The sequence below is a fragment of the Vombatus ursinus genome, unplaced genomic scaffold (genome assembly GCF_900497805.2).
Source record: "Vombatus ursinus unplaced genomic scaffold, bare-nosed wombat genome assembly UNPS02014828.1, whole genome shotgun sequence".
NCBI lineage: Eukaryota > Metazoa > Chordata > Mammalia > Diprotodontia > Vombatidae > Vombatus > Vombatus ursinus.
This window is the reverse complement of record NW_020954606.1, coordinates 2,605,222-2,630,382: the sequence shown is the minus strand read 5'-3', so window position 1 is coordinate 2,630,382 and position 25,161 is coordinate 2,605,222. Positions and strand designations below refer to the sequence as shown.

Below are 25,161 nucleotides of genomic sequence, written 5' to 3'. Positions count from 1 at the left end.
TTTAATTCTTTTCACTGGCTTTCCCCTTTCTTGGAATGCTCTCCCTCCTCACCTCTGCCTCCTGGCTTCCCTGCCTTCCTTTAAGACTGCTCAAATGCTGCCTTCTGCAGATTTTTCCCTGTCTCCACCACTGCTAGTGCTTTTCCTCTGTGATTATCTTCCATAGGCACCGTATATATATATTGTATGAACAGTTATTTGCATGTTGTCTCCTTCATTAAGTGCTAGCTCCTTGAAGTCAGAGACCATGCTTTTGTTTTTCTTTAAATCCCCAGCACTTAACATAGTGCCTGACATACTGTGAGCGCTTGATAAATGCTTATTGACTGACTGATTGAATGACTAATTAGGCCAGCCACTGCTTATCTTATCATTTCTCTATTATTTATTATTATTTCTATAATATTATAAATATTAAAATTAAAATCATATGACTAACAAGCAAATCAAAGCAGTTAAACCATTTAATTTTTAAATGGGTAAGAATATAAATTCTTCTTATGTTTGTACCCCAAATAAAATAATGGCAGCAACAAACCACCTTGGCCAGGAATTATCTCCTTAATTTATGCCTCAAACAAAACTACAGGATTTCCATCTTGGAAGGGACCTCAGAGACCATTAAATCCAACCCATATCTGAGCAAAACTACATTCTACGACATATATGACAAATAATCAAGTTTTTGCTTGAATAACTTCAGTGAAGGGGAGTTCACTATCTCCCCAAGTATAGCCCATTTCACTTTGGGATACCTAGAATTGTTAGAAAGTTATTTCTTTAAATCAAGCCTAAATTTGTCCCTTTCCAACTTCCACCCATTGCTCCACATTTTATCCATTGGAGTCAAGCAGAACAAACATTCTATCAGATATGGTCTGATTGGGACAGAGTACAGTGAACTATTGTAGCCTGTGTCCTGGGTACCATGCCTGTCTTAATGCAGGAATCTTGGATGCCATGTTACAATATTGATTCATATTCAGTCTCATAAACTAATTCTCACAAATCTTTTTCAGATGAATTGCTGCCTAATTAACCATACGTCCTTCATCTTGTACATAGGAGTGATTTCTTGAACCCAAGTGTAAAGTTTTACATTTATATCCATTAAATTTCACTTTGTTAGAGTTAACATGATGTTCTAGCCTATCAAGATTTTTTGAATACTTCTTGGGTACTAATTGCTATCCAATGATGGGAATTGGACCTGCAATTTTATTGGTTTAGGAAGTTCCCAGGTGAGGAAACCCCTTCCACCAATACAGATGGAACCTTTCTCTCCATCTTATAATCTCAAGGAGTTTGTTATTTATAATGATAACAACAATAACAATAATAATAACAGCATTTATGTGGTACTTGAAGATTTGAAAAATGCATTACAAATATCTCATTTTATCCTCACAGCAACCCTGAGAGATAGATATATGCCATTATTATCCCCATTTTACAGAAGAAAAAACTGAGATAGAGGTTAAGTGACTTGCCCAGGGTTAGATAATAAGTGTCTGAGGTTTGGAATTCAGATTTTCTTGGCTCCAGATCCCACACTATTCACTGTGCCACCTTGCCGCCTCTTTGCTGAATTTTCCTGCTTTGTGTGATCTGCAAATTTGAAAGGCATACCATCTGTGTCTTTATCCAAGTCACTGATAAAAATGTTGGCACAAGGTCAAACATGTATCTGAGTCATTCCAGTGAGACTTCATTCCTAGATGTCATCCATTAAATTCTAACAAACATTTTCTAAACATCTACTGTGTTCCAGGCACTGTGCTAGGTACTAGGGCTACAGAGACAAAAATTTTAAAAAAACAGCTTTGCTTGTTGAGTTCCTGTGTATCTCTATATTGGTATCTAGGCAATTCCTCCTTTTCCTCTTAATCTAAAATGTGTTTTCAAAATTTTATTTTTATGATCCCCCTCCAAAGCTAACTTCCCCTTATAGAACTTTAGTCCATCTACCAATCCTTTCTGTAAGCCCTTTGAAATCTTCTTTCCCCATATCTAGGGTCCATATCTGTCAAATTATGCCCAACTTTTCTCTATTCTATAACAAATTCTAAGGTAGAATGGTCACTTCCTCAAGTTTCCCATCATTTCCACTCCTAAGTCCAAAGAAGCAGTTTCACTGGTTCCTTCCCTTTCTGAGGGATAAAGTTATCATTAAGACAAGACAGGCAATTTTATTCTGAACTTTAAAAAATTAACAAAAACTTTAAAAAATAAATAAATTTAGTATTTCTCTTCTGGACTGGGCATAGCTCAGGCTAGTGTCCTGGTAGTTTAGGTTTGATACTGGAGCAAAATGTGCATTCATAGGTCATTTCAACAGTTAAGACAAGGGAATGTATTTAGCCACAGCAGGAGGAAGATGTTCCACAAAGGTGAGCATTGAGAACCCCTTGAGTTGATTTAACTGAAGGAAGCTTCATTGAGACCCCCTAGCCAAACATCTGAGAGCCCATTCAGCTCCTCTTGGATTCTTTTCACTCAAACAGTCACTCAGGAAGTGAAGTCAACAGTCGTCCTTGATCCCTTGAACCAGCAAAGTCTCACAGAAGCTCACAATACTTTTAAAAGAAAAACTATCCTCCCCTGCATGGGAAATAAAGGTTAGGATATTGTTTCTATAGCAATTTCCTTATACATAGTAGAACAAAAAAGGTTGTATATGACATTGCAGATCTCTATAATGTACAGCTTACTTCTCTTTTTTTAAGTATTCCATACTTTGAGCATGTGAGTTTCAAAAAATGTCCTGCTTGTTTGTGGTTCCTTCTAGACTTCCTCCTCTCTTCTACACATTTAGAAAATACTCCAATAGGGATCCCTTTGGAAGGGGGGAAGGTAGGGGACAGAGGGAAAAGGGGACTGCATTCCCTCACTCCTTTCTAACTCTCCCCTGCCAAAAAAAATTGAAAAAATAAAAATAAAATCCTTGCATAGGCACAGTCAAGCAAAACAAATTCTCACACTGACCATGTCCAAAAATTTATATCTTATTCTCTATCTTGCATCCATCTCACCTTAAAGAGTTATTATTATTGAGTTTGGTCATTGCATTGATTAGAGTTCTTAAGTCTTTCAGAGTTGTTTTTCTTAACGGTTTTGTTGTTAATGCAGAAATTATTTTCCTGGTTCTGCTCACTTCACTGTGCATCAGTCCCATTAAAGTCTTCCCAGATTTCTCCAAAACTGTTCCTATTATCATTTCTTATGACATAGTAATATTCCCTTCTCTGAGGTAATGTTATAAAATGATTCCTCCAGATTGAAAGTGTGTCACACCAGTAAGGTGAAAACAAATAAAGGTTTCAAATATAATAAACATGAATGAGAATCACATGGGGCAGAAACACATGGATGAGTTGTAATCTGTACCAGTGGAGGGAAATTACCAACATCAGTGAGGTCACCAATCCACTTAAGTTGTAAAACTTAAGCATGAAAATACCAGGTGGTAAAATTACATCAGTACAAGTAGAGAAGGATATAACCAGAGTGTTATAATTGCCCTAGAAATCACAAAAGACAGAATCAAAAATTAAGATAATGATGAAAGTATTTGAATATGCATGGGACATAGAATTAAAATATAAGGATCAAGTGATATAATTAAATTATAGGATCATTGATTAGAAATATTATGGTTTATTTTTCTGACAAAAGGAATACAAGATACAAATAAAGTGAATAAGGAAAACAATGACTGAATCTAAGTCACTCTTTATTTGAATAAGTATGTTGAACTAATAATAGGAATAATTAGTACCTCTAAGGCAACATAACATGGTCATTCTGAAAAATATATTATCAAATTTTTTATTTGCATATTTTCCTAATTTTTGATTTGATAATGCAGTAAACTGTACAACTTTTTATGATCACACATTATTCCATAAGAAACAAGATTGAATGTAAAATTTGTTTCACATGTCATTTCCCATCTAGTTATTATTATTCTTTATTGAATATATGGTAAAAGCAGAGTTTTAAAGTAAAATATAGGAAAGCTGCATTTTTCTCCTCAGCAATCGTGTGGAAGCTTGGACAAGAGATGTTGATTTCTTGCTTCGTCAGGAGGGCAGGCCTGTGGTTAATCTTATCCCTGATAAGATAAAAACAAGAATAATGGAAGAAGACTGGCAGAATACAGATAAAGCAACAAGCTGGTTAAGAAAAGAAGCAATTAACTTTACTCAACCATTTGTTCTTTATTTGGGCTTAAATTTGCCACATCCTTATCCATCACCATATACAGGGGAAAATTTTGGATCCTCCACATTCCAGACATCTCCTTATTGGCTTGAAAAAGTAAGTATACCTTCAGAAACAGAAATTAATTTATACATGTTTTATTGAGAATTCCATTCTCTTTTTCCTTGCGTCCGGGTTAGAGGTATGAAAAATGAATATTCTAATGCAAAGCCTCATATATAATATATAACATATATAATATAATATATAACAGCTAAGGAGGCAGCTTTATAAAAATGAACATAACTCATCTATTAAACTCAATTATATTGCCTTGTGTCTGATATGTGTATATGTGTTCTCACAGCTAAAGCAGTGGAAGTATGATGGTTGTAGAAAGAGGGTTGATCTTGGAGTCAGAAGTCCTAGGACTCAGGTGGGGCACCTGGCCTCTCTCAAAGCTGTAGGTTCTTCACCCCTGCTTTCAAGTCCCAGTTCTCTCTGTGACCTTGGGCACATCACTCTCCTAAAGTCAAACTTCTTCATCTATGAAAAGGGGTCATAATATTTGCACAACATACCTCACAGGGTGTCTTATGAGACAAGTAAACCTTGTAAATCTTAAACATATAAATGTGAGCCATTGTAAAGGATTACCATAAGGTTGTTTTATCCATAAGAATATGGACTGTACCTGTTATTTCATTGTTATGGGGAATTCTAAGAAAAGGAAACTGCCTCTCCCAATGTAGGACAGACCCTTCTTTGAAACTTCTAGACTTAGAGGCTTGCTTAGACTTGCTTCTTAAAGTGTGGGTTGCGACCCCAGGTCGTGAAAAATTTGGCAACAGTAAAAGGTTTCTGAATGCTCAACGACCAAAACTTAATTAAAAATCAAACACATAATAAATCCAAGGTGTTTCTGGCGGTACTTGCCAGTATTGCGTGGGGCAACTTCACGGCAGCCTTGGTTCTGAACTCAAAGCATGTGCACTTTGCACTGTGCATGCCTTCAGGCCAGGCAACTGAAAGGCGAAAAGGGGTCACAGTGGAAAAAGTTTCAGAAGCCCTGCGGTGCCTTAGAGTACTGAGAGATCAAGGCACTTGCCCAGGGTCATATAAGATAACTATGATCAAAGTAGGGCTTCCTGCCTCTGAAGCCAGCTTTCTGTCCACCATAATGTGTTGCCTCTCAGGTTTATCTGTGAGGAAAACAATAGCATCTTCTTGCAAAAAAGTAGAAGCTGTCCTGATGAAAGTAGTTAAGTAAATATAAGAAATCAGTAAGCATATCTCTGAACTTCTTTACGAGTCATTTTTCAATATATTTCATGACAAAAATACATTTACATTTATACAGTGCTTTATAGTCACAAAGTACTATCCTAGAGATCATTTCGTACAATCCTCATAAAGTTAAAGGTATTTTATTGTAATTAAATGTCTGCTAAACCTGGAAGCATGTATATGTAAAAATAAAAGGACATTTGCTTATAAGCAACATAGTGGATTGGAAAAGGGCGCTGGACTTTAAGTCAAGAGACCTGGTTTTGAATCCTGCCATAGACTGCAATTGGATAACCATGGACAAGTCAATTAACATGCCTCAGAGCCTTAGTTTCCTTATTTGTAAAATAGAATAATAATAACTGCACTACTGTACCTCACAGGATCATTGTAAGGAAAATGCTTTGCAAACCTTAAAGCCCTATAGAAGTGTGAATCATGGATATTATTTAAATAAACATTTGGATATCTCCCTGAATTATAGGTACTTCTGCCATTGAGCTATCTATCAGGAAGAGAAAGGAGAAGAGCTGAAACCAAATTCTTTACTTCCTGGTGTTGATATTTAAGAATTAGACCATTGTTGATTTTTAAGACTTACCACCATACTGAACTGTTGGTTTTCTTTTTTTTTTTTTTTTGTACTTCTTAGAATTTCTATGTTAGCATATAATTATAGCAATTTCAGTTTGGCTATACAGCTTTTAAAGTAATTTTCAGAAATGTCTCATTCTACATGTACAAAATGTACAGTAACAAATGTCAAATCAATTAATTGGTATAGAATTTCCATATTTAATTGATAAAATATTTGTTTTAAATAATTTATGGCAAGTCATTTCTCCCCATCCTTAATTAGAAACTGTAGGTTGGCATTTATAATATGTAAAAATATATAACTCTCATCTTTATGTAACTGAATTTTCTCTCTATTTTTTTAGGTGTTTTATAAAGCTATCAAAATTCCAAAATGGTCTCCTCTGTCAGAAATGCACCCTATAGATTATTATTCTTCCTACACTAAAAACTGCACCGGGCAGTTCACAAAGAAAGAAATTAGAGATATTAGAGCATTTTATTATGCTATGTGTGCTGAGACAGATGCCATGCTTGGTAGGTGGTATAATTAATAAGCAATTACATAGAGAAGAAGAAGAATGTTGTTTTTCTAACTGACTGTGATTCAGGCTGGCTTAGTGACTTGTAGAAAATTACTCAAGGATGTTCATACAACAGTTGCTTAGAGACAGCATACTTGATGCACAGAAAGACTAGAAGACATACTATTAGTTGTGGAATAAACCTTTGCATATCTCCATTATCAGTTGATAAAATAACTTGGAAGATAATTCAGTTTATTCAAACATTAAGGAGGGATCAAAGAAGGCTACCATCTGCTTAAGACAAATTTTTTGGATGGAAAGGCTGACTTTTGGGCACGAGCCAAACGTGGGTAGGCAAATGACAGGGCATTGCAAAGACAGCTCTAGTTCCAAGTTATAGAATCAGTCCTGAAAGCCTGGTCTGCCCTTTGTCAAACTCTTCACTTCCAGGGGGCTCCAGAATTGTTACCATTCACCTAGGGTTCTAGAAACCAAAGCTGACCTGCAGCTGGAACAGATTTCCTTTCATGTGGGTTCAAGGCCAGTTCAAAATTAAAGCGGCCTTCAGTTGGTAACATATCAGGAAAGTGTTTGTTTTGCAGTTTAGAATTAATCTATCTGTGATTATCGTATTCTCAGGTTATGAAGACAGTGATTCCTAGTCCTTTTTTAGGAAGTGAGAGGAAGCAGCAGAACGTTTTTTGCCAGTATTAGAATATTAACAAAATCCAGGAGCTTGGAGTTTAGTTTCTAAACTAGCATTTTACAATAAGAATTATCTGAAGAGCAATGTATTGATAAAATGAAGACAGCACAGAAAGACTTGTGATGAACTTCTGATCAGACATAAGCAAGAGGTGCACAGGATTGTCAGAACAGAGGGGTTGCAGTGTGTATCATTCAGGGAAAGGTCCAAAGTGAAGGAAGTCAAAAAGCCATTTGAATATTTGAGTCTATAAATATACATATATGTATATATGTAACCACCTTTTTTTTGTTATAATAACTTGTTCCTTTTTTCGATAGGTGAGATTATTTTGACTCTTTACCAGTTAAATCTTCTTCAGAAGACCATTGTCATATTCACCTCTGACCACGGTGAGCTGGCCATGGACCATCGCCAGTTCTATAAAATGAGCATGTATGAAGCAAGTTCCCATGTTCCTCTGCTGATGATGGGGCCCAGCATTAAAGCAAACTTCCAGGTCCCAGATATGGTATCTCTTGTAGATATTTACCCCACGCTGCTAGGTAAGTCAGGTGATTCAGTCTGAAGTACAAACTTGTATTACTGTTGGGTGACTTAGGAAGATGATGGGACAAGACTGTGTACCAAGGCAGCTCTAGCTGGCTTGCCAATAGCTTTGAGTGAGTTGTTTATGACTCAACTTTATAAAAAGTAAAATGTATCCTTCTGCTCCTCACTCCCCATAATTAATCCCATTTCCTTCAAAATACTCATATGAGTCATAGGATTATCAGTTGATCATTAAGCATTTATTAATAACCTATGTCCCAAGTGCACCTAGGTTCTGGGTATACAAAGACAAAATGAAAGTCTTAGTTCCATTGGGGAAATTGATATATACCCGTTGAAGTGGATATTACATAAATACAAAGTAAAACAAGGTGATTTCAAGGATTCAGCAAAGACTTTTATGGAGGAGGTGGTTCTTGGAGAAAGCTAGGGATTTATTAGAAGAAGATGTAAGAAGAGAGTACATTCGAAACCTGAGAGATGACCTGTGCCTAGGCATGGAGATGGCAGACAGAATCTTGTGTGTGAGGAATAACAAGAAATCTAGTTTTGTCTGGAACGTAGAATGCGTGAAGGGGAGCACTGTATAATAATCCTGGAAAGTAGTTTAGAGCTAGATTTTGAAGAAGGGGGAGAAGTATTCCCTTGCATTTTGTCCAAATCTTAACAGAGACATTATTTTTTAAATGTGAAGCATATACTTGGAAAGAAATTCTGACCAGCAAATGGCTTCCTGCTAAAAAGAAGAAAAGACTTCCCTGCTGTCCTTGTCAAAACAAACAAATACACACAGTTCCCAACTCACATTTTATAGTAATTGTGGAAAAGATGGAATCCTATAGCAATAGTAAAACGTATTCGTTTAGAGTTTTTAGAATTACTAAATAAAGAGATCAATGTGGATGTCAGCGCATATCCTTAGTAAAAGGTAATTTCCAGAAACTAGCTATTCCCTCTAAAGACTCCCTCTTTCATTCTGGTCAGTGGTAAACAAAAGAGATGCCTCTCTTCATTTGGTCAACAAGAAGACATTGTCACTCTTAGTTCATCCACCATAAACCCAATTTGATGATCTACCTGCAGATCTGCCTTCTTTGGAGAATTACATGTACTTCCTATTTTGATTCTGTGTTCCTTCAAGAGAGACTGATCAGGTCTTCGTTCAGAGGAGACCAAGGACATCAGACCAGGATACTGTTAAAATATTAATACTTAAATTGAATAACATTATAAATTTTATTATTTTATAATTTTATAAGGCCTCAGTTCTATATACTTCCATAAAGACTTATAATGCCTAACAAGAGTTTGTATTTGATTCTAATTACAAAAAAAGAGTCATGAAAGCTTCTTGAGTAGGGTAATAACATGGTCAGACTTTATTGATGACATGGTAATGACACGGTCAGACTGGTGCTTTATTGATATCACTTTGGCACTGCATGGAGGATAGATTGGAGGGGAGAGATTTAAGGCCGGAAGACCAAGAGATGATTAGGAGATGATTGCAGTAGTCCAAGAGGGGGGATTATAAAATACAGAAACGAATTTCTATAACCCACAAATGTCACTGTGCCCTCATCTAGAATCATCTTTCTGAACTGCTTCACCTTCTCTCTCATTGGCCTTGCACTGACTTTTGAATCACACTGCTTTTTTTAAGTTGTCTTTTTTCTGTCATGAGTCTAACAATAACAATTAGTATTTATCAAGCAGCTACTATGTGCCAGACATAATACTAGGCAATAGAAGTTCAAATATAAAAATAAGACAGTCTCTGTACTTCAGGAGATTACATTCTACTGAAAGAGCCTATGAACTTTTTTTTCCAAATCCTGTAGATTAAGAGTTCTTAATCTAGAGTCTATGAACTTACTTTTTTAATATTTTGATAATTGTATTTCAATGTAATTGTTTTTCCTTTAAATCCAATATATTTTATGCATTTAAGAAATTATTCTGAGGTGTGTTTAGATGTCAGCAAACTGCCAAATGGGTTCATAACACAAAAAAGTTGAGAACTTGCTTTAGATTGTGAGTTTCTTGGGAGAGGGTTCTGTTTTTTATCTCCACCTCTTAGCACGGTGCCTGGCACATATTAGGTACTTAATAAATATTTATCTACTGACTGTACACACCCCTATCCTAGAGCTGGATCACTCACCCCCAACCTAAACTCATGCTGGCAAATCCGAGGTGTTTTCCCTAGAGGAAAGAAGGGTGGCATTGGCCGTTAACATGTGGCTACAAGTCAAACTTGCTCTCTGGGTCCTGGGAGTAATCCTAGTGTTGGAGGGTTGCACTTCTTCTCCTTACCACTTGTAGCTCCTGAGCCCCTGATTTCATGCTTCTGATAAGTCAAAGGCAAAAATAATCATAGTATTTACTCTATAGAAGGTGAAAACAGGAGTAATCCACTCATAAACCTGGGTTACACTCTCCCACTAATGGACTTAATATCTATAGAGCTAAATGAACACAATCAGATACCTAGTAGGGAGACATAAAAGTAATGGGATCTATGTGCCTAGGACCTCTCGTGACTCTCAACAGCAGGCCGTCAGTCTGCACCATGTATCTCCTGCTGGGCGAAACTACTTCTCTGTTCCTATTCTATGCCTCCCAGCTCTCCTGCTTATCAAAGCTACTCTTCTTTTACTCTCAGGCTGCTGAATCAGACAAGATCTTTTAGCACACAATTACCCTTGGAAAGGATCTGAGAAAGTGTTATGTTTTTTCAGTGACATGCATTTCCCTTAAGCCAGAGAACTTCCAGACTCCTCAGATCTGCTCAGATCTCTGAGGAGTTCCTCTTCTGTCTCAAGCTATAGATAATGCCAGGGCCATGCAGCCTTTCCCCGGTCAGCTCTTATATAAGCAAGGGATTCTGTTTTCTCCTAATAGGCTCTCAACAAAGTTACACCTCTTCTCACATCAAAGCAGGTGCAAAACCTGTCTTTCCCACTTCATTTTTCCCTCTCATACCAGAAAAGCAGTCAACGGTAACACAGGCAAATCTCAGAGCTTTCCCTTCCTCAGGCTGTAGATGGCACTAGGGGCAACTATGTCTTCATCCAGCCCATCAAATCTCAGAAAAGCAATGCCTCTCATCCAGTCAGCATGACTTCCAGAAATACCACTGCAGAGCAGCCTGTCGGCTTCAATCAAATGCTATTAGGCTCTATATTCTGTCTTGAGAGCAACTTTTCTTGTCTCCTGTGACTTCTGCCTGAACTTTCCTGTGCTTCCTAATTCTCCTGCTTCTTTCTTCACCTGATCATCTCTTAGTCCACTTGTTTCTGGTTTCTAACGTCTAAAATCAGGACCTCATAAGCAGTGACCCATCTCAAATTTGTAATGTAAATTCAGAAATTTCACCTTTCCACCCAGTTCTTATATAGTCTTCCCATTGTTCAAAAACAGTTACTTGATATGTAGTTTTATCAACTGTATCTTTCACAACTCGAAAGACAGTCACACACAAATGATCTAATAGACCACAATGCCCTGCAACCATCTGCAACCAAATCTGTGCTCTGCCTTCAAACAAGGCCTCTTAGTGCATTTATCTGAGATGCAGTTTTCTCCCAAGTCCTCAGAACAGTCTATGTCTTTTTGCAATCTTTTAATTAAGGTTGTTTCTTCTCAAACTGATTTTATCAATGTCCCTTAGACAGATGTTCTACAAATGTTCTGTTCCTGTCCCAGTCAGAAACCAAAATATACACGTATAAAGGGATAGTATGTAACATCTTCCTCATAACAAACATTTGTAGTCCTTTGAAAGTTAAAATCCAGAATAGGAGGAGGTGTGCATATAGCATACAATTCCCTCCCTAAAAAAGTCACATTTTTATATAATCAGCATATTTTGCATTAGATCCTTAGGAAATAAATTTGTTCATTCGGTGCAATCAATGTATAATATGTAGATAAAATTTTAAATTGTTATTCATGAAAAGTAATATACATAATTCTTTTAGCAAGTCAAATCAATAAGCATTTTTAGGGCTTACTATGTGCCAGGCATTAAGCCAAGTACTGAGAATACAAATACAAACAAAAAAGACAGTCCTGTCTTCAAGGAGCTTACATTCTAATGACAAGAGATAACACATAAAGGGCACTAAAAAGGAAGAGAGGTGGCAGTAATCCCCCTAGGGGCAGAGTGTCAAACTCCAGGGGAATGAGGGATGACTGGTTTGGGATTTTCCTCAAAATGAGCTTCCAGGGGAAATCCATCAATGGGAGAAGAGGTCCCTAGGGCAGAGAGAGAAGGCAGCTGAGGCCTGATGGTGAGGTCCAGAGGAGGAAGGCTAGCTGGACTGGGTGCTTCCTCAAAATAGAGGTTCCAAGGGAAAGTCGCAACAGCTAAAAGTGGCAGCAGGGGCGAAGGGAGACGCCAGCAAAAGTAAACATACTGAATCATGACAAAGACTTATACTTTAGGTAGATTGTTTTTGGCAGCTGTGGGAAAGATGGCTTGGAGGAGAGAGACACTAAAAGCTGAATATCCATTTGAAAAACAGTTATGATAGTCCAGACAAAAGTGATGGGCTCCTTTAACTAGGATCTTGGCTATGTGAGTGGGGAAAAAGCTATGGATGTGAGATAGATGTGGCAGGTAGATTCCACAAGGCTTAGCCAGTAACTGGCCATGGGGCATGAAGAAGAGTTACTATAAAATGAGGATGATAATAGTAAAACCTACCTCAGAGGGTTGTGAGAATCAAGTGCAATAATATATGTAAAACACTTTGCAAACCTTAAAAGTGCTATATAAATCTTAGCTATTATTACAACTCTGAGGTTATGAGCCTAGGTGACTAGAAGAATACTAGTGCCCTGAGCAAAAATAAGAAAGTTATAATGAGGATCAGGTTCAGTTGTGGAAGATAGTGAATTCTATTTTGGACATGTTGAGTTTGAGACCCCTATGAGCCATACATTTGGAAATATCTAACCAGCAGCTGGGAATTCAGGAGAGATTTGGGCAGTATATATAAATTTAATCTTCTCAGCAACATTGTGAAGTATGAAATGAAATAGTAGTATTCCCATTTTATAGATTGGGAAACCAATACTTAAGAAGTTTGTTGAACATTGTTGTTTTCTGTTTTTCATTGTAAATGAAAAATAGTTTCCGATGCATTGTGGGTTCATGGGCTTTTTTTGGTCTGACTTAGGAACCTAACTGTTGTTCTGGTGGAAAAAATGGATTGCAAGTTCCAAACAACTGATTTACAAACAAAATTTTTGAACACAATTTGAATCAATTTGTAAATTGATTTCTTATTGTGTCACGCTAACTTTTTTGTGCTTATTTCATATAACTGTGCCTCTTCTGTGCTCAGTATCAAAAGCATGATTTATTTTTCCTCATAATAAATATATAAGAACTGGGTGGAAAGGTGAACTGGAGGCCCAGCACTCTGTCCACTGCATCACCTAGTTGCACCTCACTTCTCTGCTCTGGGACACATCTCTCGGCCTGATACATTAAAAAAAAGTGAATAATATTGTAGGTATCTTTAGCTTTATTGAAAAACTATTGTTATATTTTTGATGTCTAGATATTGCTGGAGTTCCTCTCCATCAGAACCTGAGTGGATATTCTTTGATTCCATTATCATCAGAAGCTTCCAGTAATAATTCTAAGTCTACAAGGCCACGCCCCCCCTGGATTCTGAGTGAATTCCACGGCTGCAATGTGAATGCTTCCACCTATATGCTGAGAATTGACAAATGGAAATACATAGCTTACTCTGATGGTGCCTCATCACCTCCTCAACTCTTTGGTAAATCAATTGATATGTTTTTAAATTACATTTTTATTATATTCTTATTTTTTTCCATATCTGTGATTTCATTGTTGTAGATAACTCCCATTTAGAACTATTGGCAAATGCACAACCTTTTATAGTGTTAGTGCTGCCTAAGGCATTAAGAGAGTAGGTGATGTGCTTGAGGGTCCCGTAACCAGGATGAGTCAGAAGCAGAACTTGACTGCATGTCTTCCCTGATGAACGTAAGGCTGACTCCCTCTCTGTTCTGCTCTGCCTTGCAACCTCTCAATATACTTTTAAAGTTAATTAATAGAGCAAAGGGCAAAAGTGGGAGTACCTTACTAGGAAGATTAACAACAAGTTGGGAGAAAAAAAATTGTTCCTTAAAGGTACAAAATTGATTCTAGTGGACATCTTCAAAACGGAATTTCATTAACTTCACAATTCTTGTCCTTTCATAGTACACCAGACAAAAGTAGAATGAATCAAGCTTTAATCCAGTAGGCATATACATTGTACCAGTTTCTTGCAGTAGATGTACCATTAGAAATTGAAGGCCTGTTCTCCTGCCTCATAGTGATGTGTTATGCTTTTTTTGGCAAAAGTAGGAATATAATTTTTCATTGATATTGAATGAATTAAGTTGGGTATTAAAGTATTTAAATTTCTAAACATCTTTATATTCTGTTGTTAAAGGAAACAATTCAGACAGGAATATTATAATAGTATTTTAAATTATTTCTTATGATAGACATTCTAGATTTTTTAAATCACATATTAATGCCAGTTTTTTTTTCCTTAATCACATGTTAATGCCAGTTTTTCTTTGAACTATCAAAGTTGTTATTTCAAAGTAATTCTTACTGAGAGTGTGCTTAGGGTAGAGAGAACCAGCATCAGATTCAGGAAGACCTGAGTTCAAATCCCACTTCCGACACTTACTGGCTGGGTGACAATGGACAGCTCATTTACACTCTCTGAGTCTCATTTTCATCATCAGGGACTAGCAATACCTGCAGTTGCTATCTCACAGGGCGGTTGCAAGGCTCAACTGAAATAATGTATAGAAAACATCTTAGAAAATTCAAAGTACTATGTGAATGTCTGTTGTCTCATATGATAATATAAAAGTATTGTATTATAGTAACATATTAGTTGTAGTTATAGTTAACATTGACCGGTTCCCCTTCAACCAGAGTTCAGGATGTCAGCACCTGAAGATGACTTTGGGCTGTTTATATGCTGATGAGTGGATCAGGGCCCTCCTTATGTGCCCAAGAGATAGATTTCTAAAAGAACCGGAGGTAGACCAGGAAAGGAAACCAGTGAGTAGTCTCACCTGGAATTCTTCAGTGTTTTTTCACTGGTGTCCTTGCCCTAAAGAGCTATCATCTAACATCATGTTTTAGGAAGCAGACTTCTGGTGGCACTTGACTAGTCAGCTCAAGTAACAAAGAGAATCATCAGCCATGTTAGCAAGAGGTTTTCTTCTCTGCTCTGGGACACAGTATACACAATTTTAAAGGAAGGAATCAAACAATGATTTTTATAAGAGTGTTCAAATGGAAACTTGAGAATCTAATAGAACCTAATAATATCCAAAATCTTACTTTTTAATTATCTTTGTAAATTATATTACTTAGACATGCTTTGGAAGAGCTGTGTTTTCATCAGCGTAAGTTTTCAATTGCAATCCCTCTACATCAGTGGTAGCTAACTCAAATAGAATGGAGGGCGTTAAGCATAAGGATCCCTGTGGGCCACATACTGAATTAGAAAAAACACATATTAATATTATCTGTGTTTTATTGTTTTTATTTATTTTGTTAAATATTTCCCAGTTACATTTTAATCTGATTCAGGATCCCCTTGGGAATGTTGTGGGTTGCTAGCTGCACATTTGACACCTCTGATCTACTCCACATTAGACAGTTTTGTGAGTGACTGTGCCCAAAAGCCCCACACTTGGTAGACATTTTTTGTTAATGAACCTCTCCAAACTTAGGTAGAATGGTCCTCAGACAGTGACATATTATCAGGGCCATATTCAGAGACTTTCCTACTTGATAGAACGAGAGGAAAAAAGAGAGAGAGAGAGAGAACACACTAGCTTGTGCTGCTGATACAGCCTTCAAAAACCCCAAACCACCTTCATACCATGATGAGGCATGAAAGTGCTACTTTAGAGAAAGTAAATTACATCGTCAGTATAAATTGTTCAGTAAAATATACAAAAGAATTCATCAGGAGCTTGCCATCTATAAATAACTATTAGCTACTCTTAGAGGTTATCTGCATCTTAAGGTCCATTGTTCATATTTTATTTATAGAAAATGGTATTTACATATTTGAAAGTTCACGTTGCCTTAGCTGTGGTTGAATTTTTTTGAACTTGCACTGCCATTTTTTCCTAAGCAATGTTAATAAATGTAACCTAAAGACTATTATAAGCACCATATGTTGTGCCTTTAAAGTCATACTTTAATAGATTACTATAAAGAACTATATGGAAATTATATTATTAGCATAAGAATAAGCTATATAAGTATTATTTAATCGGTATCACTTGAAGTATGATTGGGTTTATGTTACTATGATCTGTTCAGTAGTACATCACAGTAGAGATCACCATATAAATACCCCACTAATACCTCAAGCTATAGAAAACTGAACATATCATCTTTCCTCAAAAGACTGCTTCTCCTTCAGATCTCATTATTATCAATAACACCGTCATCCTCTCAATATCCATATTTGCAGTTTTCAAGCCATCTTTGACCATTCCTTGTCCCTCTTACTTAACATATCCATTCAGTTGCTAAAACCTTCTATTTGCCAACTTTCCCTCTATTCCTACTACTACCTGCCTAGTTCAGGCTCTCATTACCCCCTCATTAATCTACTGATTACAATCTCTCTTCATTTTCAGAAGCATCCTATAAACTGCTGCCAGATTCATCTTCCTAAAGTATATTTCATAATTTCTTAATCCTTTTACTTTTAAAATTTTCAAAGGCTCCCCATTATGTAGGGAGAAGGAAGGGAACAGATATTTATTAGGTGCCCCATATATGCCAGGCACTGTGCTATGTGCTTTACAAATATTGTCTCATTTCATCCTCACAACCCTTATAGGTAGGGTCTGTTATTATCCCTGTTTTACAATTGAGAAAACTGAGACAGTTAAAGGTTAAGTGACTTGTTCAGGATCATATAACTAGTAAGTGTCAGAGCCCAGATTTGAACTCAGGTCTTCCTGACTTCAAGCCCAGTGCTCTTGCCACCTAGCTGCCTCATCAATAAAATAAAAACATACCAAATAAACTTAAATTTTCTTACCCTCAAATCTCTCCACAATTTGGCCCCAACCTACCTTTCCATTCAGTCAGTATTAGTTGAATTGAATTGAGTTAATCAGATTACTCAAAAACCTTCAATCATTTCACATAATATACTGAATAAAAATACTTATTTCTTAACTAGACATTGAATTTTGCCCCAAAATGCCTTTCCAACTTTATATACACTCAATAGAATTTGACCAAATAGGTAATGGGTTTTTTTGTTGTTATTGGTTTTGTTTTTTTGCTTTTTGGTGAAGCATTTGGGGTTAAATGACTTGCTCAGGGTCACACAGCTACTAAGTGTTAAATGTCTGAGACTGGATTTGAACTCAGGTCCTCCTGACTCCAAGGCCAAAGCTCTATTCACTGCACCACCAAGCTGCCCCACCAAATAGGTAATGTTGTTATAGACATAGGCAACCCTAAAGCAATCAGAACTTTTAGGAAAACAAAGAATTACCAAATGCACAAGGTATTTATAAAATTCGTTCCAGCATACCTAAAGCTTTTTGGTGAACACCCACATACACCATAACCTGAGAGGAGAGGGAAGAGAAGAGGAATAGTTCTACCCAAACTTATTTCCACAGTGCTTCAGTATAGCAGTAAATTAAGAGTAGATGTCACTTTTATTCTGAAAGTACTTTATAAATAAAATTTAATTGGACAAAGTTCTTTACTTTTGTCAGTCATATTTCTGGTGTAAATTATTTCAATAGCTTTCTAATAATGATTAGACAGGTTTTATTAAGCACCTACTTTGTGCACAAAACTGTGCTTAACCCTAGAGGAACTAGCATCTTCATCATACTTTAAATATAATACATCATACTCAATATTGTTGGCATATTTTAAATTAAAGGAATGTTACATCCTTAAATATATCTACCAGAAACTTGTTTATTCTAGAATCATACCCCTTTGTCAAGAAGGCAATTTTTTGCCTTAGTAGAAAATAACAATATGAAAGAAATTACATATAACTGAGGTTTCAAGAAGAAGTTATTTGTCTCTTAGATATATCAAGAATCTATGGATCCAGGTGTTTTTTTATGATGCTTGAGGAATTTATCCTCATAATTTACTGTTAAGTACCAGCAGGACTTGTACTTTGGCAACTGAGGTTGTTAAAAAGCTTGCCCAGGGTCACACAGCTAGTAAGTGTCAAGTGTTCAGTCTGAGGACAGCTTTGAACTCAGGTGCTCCTGACTTCAGGGCCAGTGCTCTATCCACTGGGCCAGCTACCTGCCCCCTAGTTGTTAAAAAGTTTCAAGCCACATTGCTAATGATAAGGCCCTGACATTAGAGTGCTCCCTACTTTGCTTCTGTTATCCCTACAGAATGGACAGGAAAGGACAACAGGAAGCCAAAAATAATGATAGGGCATTGCCACTGTCATCCAGGCAGATGGGACCATTCCTGATTTGCATTCCAAGGGAATGCCTCCTGCTCAGCATTCACATTAACCAAAAAGAGGAAAAAAGAAGCAGTTTCTCACATAATAGCAAATCTAACGTAAAATAATGACATTCTGAATTCAACATAAAGTGGTATCTTTCTAGCAGGTGACTTGATTTTGAATAATAATAAATATATCATTCAGCCATATAAATTTTTTTCTTTCAGATCTTTCTTCAGATCCAGATGAATTAACAAATATAGCCACAAGGTTTCCAGAAATCACTCATTCTCTGGACCAAAAGCTTCGCTCCATTATAAACTACCCTGTAGTTTCTGCTTCTGTCCACCAGTACAACAAGAAAGAGTTTATCAGTTGGAAAGACAGCTTAGGACAAAACTATACAAAAGTTATAGCAAACCTTAGGTGGCACCAGGACTGGTTGAAAGAACCAAGAAAGTATGAAAGTGCAATTAACCAATGGCTTAAAACCAACACTAACTTATAAAATGTTTGTACAAAAATGCATAACAATATGCTCTACTTACATGCTTTTACATCTTTATACAAGTGGTATAAATATGTATACGGTTACAACAGTCTTTATCACTAAAGGTATAGTGAAATTTGATAATTAAGTGATCATTGGCAGTCAAAGCAATTTTATTAAATGCTGTTATATTTTAAAATAGAAGCTGGATGTTTATAGAATTATGTTTTCTAATGTAGCTGCTATTATGTGTTGATATTAAACAGCTTAAATAAAATATGAAAAAAACAACTATATAGTTACAAATACTCTAATACAAAGATAATACCTCTGTGAAATGTTTTAACATTTATTGAACCTTTAAAGTTAATTTACATCAAATAAGAACAGCCATAAGATCATAGATTGAGAGCTAGAAGATGAACAGTCCAGTGCCTTATTTTGTCGAAGGGTGTGAAGCCCACTGAAGTTACATAGCTTGCCCAACATCACCAAGGCATAAGTCGAAGACTCATCAGACTGTGAATCATCTCACTCCTTGATTATGTTTATTCTTTTAGCACCCTGGGTTGAAGCTTGTGTGAGGCTGGGGAACTGGATTTGTTAAGAGTAGCAGGAACCTGGATCCAACTTTAACTGCGTTATCGTTGTAGTTACTTTGAAAAAATGTTCTACTGAAGCACTTTTTGCAAATGAATAAAAGTGAGATTCCATTCTTTGAATTTGTTCATATTTGAACAGTTCTTCAATCGTGTTTACTGCCTTTCTATGAATTTTCTTGAATGTCTTTTTTATTTGTGCTAATAAATGTCCCCATTACAAATGTTGTATTTTACTTGTTCAGTTAAATATGTCTCGTCTGGAAGTCCTACACAAAGACTGCTCCCAGTCTAGGTGTCCTCCTTGACTCCCCTCTCTCTCACCATCCATATCCTATCTGTTGCCAAGGCCTGTTCATTTCACTTTGCAGCATCTCTCACCCGCTTCTCTCCTCTGACACTGCCACCACTCGAGTGTACGCCCTCATTCCCTCACACCTCAACTACTGTAATGTGCTACTAGTAGGTCTGTGTGCCTTAAGTCTCTCCTCCAATCCTTCCTGCAAAGTGATTTTCCTGAAGTCCAGGTCTAACCAATTCATACACATCACCACAACCACTCCCACTCAATACAAGTGGCTCCTTGTTACTTTCAGGATAAAATATAAGTCCAGGATCAAACATAAGTCCTCTTTTTGTCATCTAAAATCATTGATATTCAATATTCATAACCTAAGCACCACCTTGCTTATCACCACCTCCACCCCCACCACCCCCATACTCTGATCTAGTGACACTGGTGTCCTCGATCTTCCTTACACAAGACACTCCATCTGAATCCTGACATTTCTTACTGGATATCCCCCATTCCTGGAATGCTCTTCCTCCTCCTATCTGCCTCTTACCTTTCTTCCAGTCCCAGACAAAATCCCACCTACTGGTAGCTTTTCCTAACCCCTCTTATCTCTGATATTTGTAAAGTACTTGGCACAGTGCCTGGCACAAAATAAACACTATGTAAATGTTAGCTATTGTTATTATTATTTCCCATTTGTCCTGTAGATAGCTTTATTGTACATAGTTGTTTGCTTTTCTCCCCCATTAGATTGTGAGCTCTTTGAGGGCAGGAACTGTCTTTTGTCTCTCTGTAACCTTAGCACTTAGCACAGTGCCTGGCATATAGCAGATATTTAATATATCTTTATAGACTATATGACTCAATGACCTTTTCCCCAAATGCCTTTTCCTCTCCAATAAAAATTAAAGTGTGCCTACCTACCTTTTCCTCAAAGATTAGATGGAGGTGGCATATTCTTTGTCACAAAGGAGATTTCAAAGGGGAAAAGGAAGGTATGGAATTACTGTCATGTAAAAACAATAAGTATCAATAATATGTTTTTTAATATGAATAAATGATTTTCCTTTACAATATGCTTATTTGAATTTTATGATCTCTACAGCCATGAAGTGACTTGCTCCGGATCACCAAAATATATAATGGGGATAGAAACTCAAATTTTGACAAAGAGTGGTTTGCCATTTCCTTCTCCAGTTCATTTTACAGATGAGGAAAGTGAGGCAAAGAAGGTTAAGTGACTTGCCCAGGGCTACACAGCTAGTAATTGTCTGAGGTGAGGTTTGAACTCAAGTCCTCCTGACTCCAGAGCCAGCCCTCTATCTTCTTTGCCACCTAGTTGCCCCAGATTTTTTTTAGTTGTGTTGGACTCTTACTGATCCTATTTTAGGGGTTTTTTTAATGGCATGGCTTGCCATTTCTCTCTCCAGTTCATGTTACAGATGAGGAAAGTGAGGCAAAGAAGGTTAAGTGACTTGCCCAAGGTCACACAGCTGGTAAGCATCTGGGACCAGATTTGACCAGAAGTTGAGAAAATTAGTCTTCCTGACTCCAGGCCTGGCACTCTATCCACTTCACCACCTAGCTGCCCCACTCGCGGACTTAGAACAACCCTTTCATTTGATAGTTACTGAAAATAGGTCCCACAAGAGGTAAAGTGACTTATCCAGGGTTAGACAACTGACTTTAAGGACTAGGATTGGAATCCCTAACCCCAATCCAGAGTTCTGGCTCCCCTGGGGGTGGGGAGAATGAGCAGGCGAGCCATTATTGAAAAGCATGTCAAAATCTTTTTTTAAAAAAAGAATTGGGGGGAAGCTAGGTGGCACAGTGGATAGAGCGCCAGCCCTGGATTCAGGAGGACCCGAGTTCAAATCCAGCCTCAGCCATGCAACACTTACTAGCTGTGTGACCTTGGGCATGTCACTTAATCCCATTGCCTTGCTAAAAAAAAAAAGGGGGGGTTGGCAAGAGGGATACCTAGGCAAACCTTATAGGGTTCTAGCACTCAGGTTTTATAGCTTTCACAAGTCTAAGATTTTCAATAACAGCATTTTATTTACCTTTGGCCCTAACTACGAACCAGATTGGTGCAAGGATCCTTAACCTAGCTGGTCTTTTTATGTTGGCAGGGCTGCAACGGTTCAAGCAGGAAAAATTAAATCTTGTTTATGGGGGGCTCAAGAGGAGAGGTCTGTTGCAAGGATTTAATCTAAACCAATTCCTATTACTTGGATTTCTCTTTCCAAAAAAGATTGGCTGCTTGTACGTTTTCTTAGTCACCTTTTCTTAGGTTTAATGGAGGCGTAGTCCCTCTCAGCAACCTCCCATCTGGTGGAAGGGGAAATCAAGAGTGAGAAGAAACGATACATCCGTCCCTGGATCAAAATATAAGGGGGAAAGCAATAAATGGATTACTTAATTTGCATAAAACCTATTAATGCATTCTTTAGACTAATGAAATTAATTTCACATTGCAGAGAATGTAGCAGTCTGCTACTATGGAAAAGAATGCCTTTAGTGATCGGAAAATCACAACTGCAAGTCTTTGACTTCATTCCTGAGAGAAGTCACTGCAACAAAATCCATACTGATTGTTGGACAGGTTATACGTACCAAGCTTCTCGGACGTTCTTCTGGTTTGATTTTATTCATATATTGCTATTGGGTTCTGTGTTTTTATTTTCTCATTCTTACACAGAGCCACGCTTTAAACCAGGTTAATCGTCCCCAGCCAGGCGTTTAAGGGAAATACATCAGTTCTTTAAAGAAGACCCTTTAAAGCCCCAGGCAGCCAGGTGCTTCCCGCAGGCAGCTGCTTTCCGAGGGAAGATGGTTGCAAGGCTCCGGCCAAATCGTTAATTATCCGTCCAAGCGCTTTTCTTCCTGGAGAGTGGTCTCACTGGGCTGCAAGGCCACTTGTGTGTTTGCTGTTCTCTCAAGGCTGATCTACTCCATTCACCGCGCTCCAGGGAAGACAGGGGGCGGGCAGGACTGGTTGGAAGGGAAAGCTGCGGCGGCTCGAAGTGGGGGGTGGCGAATAAGCAATCGTGCCTTCACTTGGTGCACAGCCCACAACGCAGTGTCAAATGACGGAGACACAACCTATTAAAGAAAAAATTTTAAAAAAAGAGAGAGAGAGCGCAAATCCGTCGGCATTCATCACTCTTTGTGCGTTTTCAAGAAAGTTTGTTTTCCAAGAAGGAACTTAACCCGGCAGCCCCGCAGCTGGAGCGCTCCTTCACCTTCACCTCGAACTCCCGCGCCCGGTCCCACCCACCCCTGCGGTGCCAACACTTCAATCATCGGAGCCGCCTTTGCTAGGATATGGAGGATCCCTTTGGACCCGGCCCTCTGCCGCAGGTACCTAACCTCTCCATCCCGCTGGGCCAGGGTATCAACCTGTCGTCTGTGGGGGGCTCTGCTGCCGGGATGCTGTCCCCGGCTCCCACACTTCCAAGCCATAAGGTCCGGCTCGTTTCTCTCGGGATAATCTTGGTGGTGGCAGTGGTGGGTAACGCCACCGTGCTTTGTACGCTGTGCGGCAGTGGCGGTGGACCCTGGGCCGGCCCCAAGCGTCGGAAGATGGACTTTCTGCTGGTGCAGCTGGCCCTGGCCGACCTGTACGTGTGCGGGGGGACCGTGCTGTCGCAGCTGGCTTGGGAGCTGCTGGGGAACACCCACCTGGTGGCGGGAGACCTGGCCTGCCGGGTAGTCAAGCTGCTGCAGGTGTCAGCGCTCCTGGCCTCCTCCAACATCCTCGCCCTCATCTGCCTGGAGCGACACCGGGTGGTGAGCCGGCCCCTGGGCCCTCCCCTCCCCACCCGCGCTCTTGCCGCCCTAGGCTGGCTGCTGGCACTGCTCCTCGCCCTGCCCCAGGCTTTTGTGGTCCGTGGCTGGCCGTCCGCCGGCCTCCCCGACGGCTACAGTGGAGTTCCCGCCTTGCCCTCGGCTTCGTCCACACCTGGCTCTTCCCTAGCCACCTCGCAGAACCCGCCAGGGCCATCGGCTTCTGCCCGGGCATGGTCCGGAGAGCGCCGGTGCCGTACCATCTTCGGAGCCCTGCCTCGCTGGCACCTGCAGGTCTACACGGTGTATGGGGCCGTCGCGGGCTTCCTGGCCCCTCTTGCCGTTGTGGGCGTCGCCTGCGGCCGCCTGCTCTGGACTCTGTGGCAGCAGCGACCCCAGGCGTCAGCTCCTGTCCCCTGGTCCCCCTGCGCCTGGGAGGCTGGCCACTGCAGGGCCCCAGCTCGAAGCTCGCTCACTCGAGCCAAGGTGCAAAGCCTAAAGATGACCCTGGTGCTGGCCCTGCTCTTCGTGGTCTGCGAGCTGCCCTACTTCGCGGCGGAGCTGGCTGCTGCTTGGTCGTCCGAGCCCCCGGACGAAGGTCAGGGCCAGGGCTTGGCCTCTGCGCTGGGCGTCGTGGTGGTCACTAACAGCGCCCTCAATCCCTACGTCTACCTCTTCTTCCAAGCTGATGATAGCCGGCTGCGGCGGTTGTGGAGGAGGCTGGGCACAGTCTGCTGCTGCGGCCACTGCCCGAAGAAAGGAGACGGGGAGGACGAGGACGAGGCGGCCCGGGGACACCAGCCACTCCACCGGCACCGCTGGCCCCACCACCACTATCATCACCATCATCGTCGGGAACAGCCTGGAGCTTCCACGTCGGAGGGCTTCCTTCACCCACCACTACCGCCTGCCCCCAAGCAGCTCCCCTGCTCCTGTGAAAGCGCCTTCTAGTCAGTGGAGTGGCCTGAGTTTTGACTTCTGAGCCTTTCGGGGGAAGCCAGGAAAGCCCATCTCTCCAGAGATCCTTGATTAACAAGAAAAGCAGGTGGTTTACTTTAAAGCCTCCTTCCTTACCCTCTTTCTTTTTCTTCTTCCCTCCCTTTTCTGCCCTTCTTTTCCCCTCCTTCCCCTTCTCCTCTTCCATCCTTCCATCTTCCATCTTCCTCCTTCCCTGCCTCTTCCCTTTTTTCTCTCTCCCTTTGTTTCCTTTTTTTCTCCAGTCTCTCTTCCCTTCCTGACACCCTTTCCTTCCCTTTCCCTCTTTTCTTCCTCCTTTCTCTCCTTTCCCTTCTTCCTTTCCTAACTTTTTTCATTTCTCTCACCTCATTCTCCAGTGTGTACAGAAGAAAAGAAAAAAAAAATCAGGCAGCCACTTGTTCTGAAGACTAAGAAATCTTTAGACAGCTCTCACTTTTCACATCTATTTAATACTTAAATAGAGTTTTGAATTCTGCAGTTGTGTTTTAACTGAAGTGCCAAGAATTGTGTATTTGCTGTCAATTCTTATTTTAGTTTGAGTCTTGCTTGCATCTTTTATACCATGTGTCCTGTGTTTCTCTTTCTTTCCACCAGAGGAAAAAAAAAGACATTCTTTCTGTTGGACAGATT

At 39.3% G+C, this 25,161-nt stretch overlaps 2 protein-coding genes across 2 annotated transcripts in view; both read left to right on the top strand.

The window, feature by feature from the left end:
• ARSK (arylsulfatase family member K) overlaps positions 1–19,619 on the top strand; it is a 48,006-nt gene extending 28,387 nt beyond the window's left edge. Inside the window, exons 4-8 of the mRNA XM_027838476.1 lie at positions 4,038–4,320; positions 6,432–6,603; positions 7,620–7,844; positions 13,425–13,649; positions 18,608–19,619. Coding sequence (XP_027694277.1) covers positions 4,038–4,320; positions 6,432–6,603; positions 7,620–7,844; positions 13,425–13,649; positions 18,608–18,888 — 1,186 coding nt within the window. The 3' untranslated portion in view covers positions 18,889–19,619. The remainder of the gene's footprint in view (positions 1–4,037; positions 4,321–6,431; positions 6,604–7,619; positions 7,845–13,424; positions 13,650–18,607) is intronic.
• A 3,472-nt stretch (positions 19,620–23,091) lies between these two features.
• Positions 23,092–24,504, top strand: GPR150 (G protein-coupled receptor 150). Its single transcript, XM_027838470.1, has one exon. The coding sequence runs from the start codon at positions 23,092–23,094 to the stop codon at positions 24,502–24,504; it is 1,413 nt and encodes a 470-aa protein (XP_027694271.1).
• The last annotated feature ends 657 nt before the right edge of the window (positions 24,505–25,161 follow it).

What these genes read in the sequence shown, in the direction of transcription:
- GPR150 (XM_027838470.1), top strand. Translation starts at nt 23,092, where the DNA reads ATGGAGGATCCCTTTGGACCCGGCCCTCTGCCGCAGGTACCTAACCTC.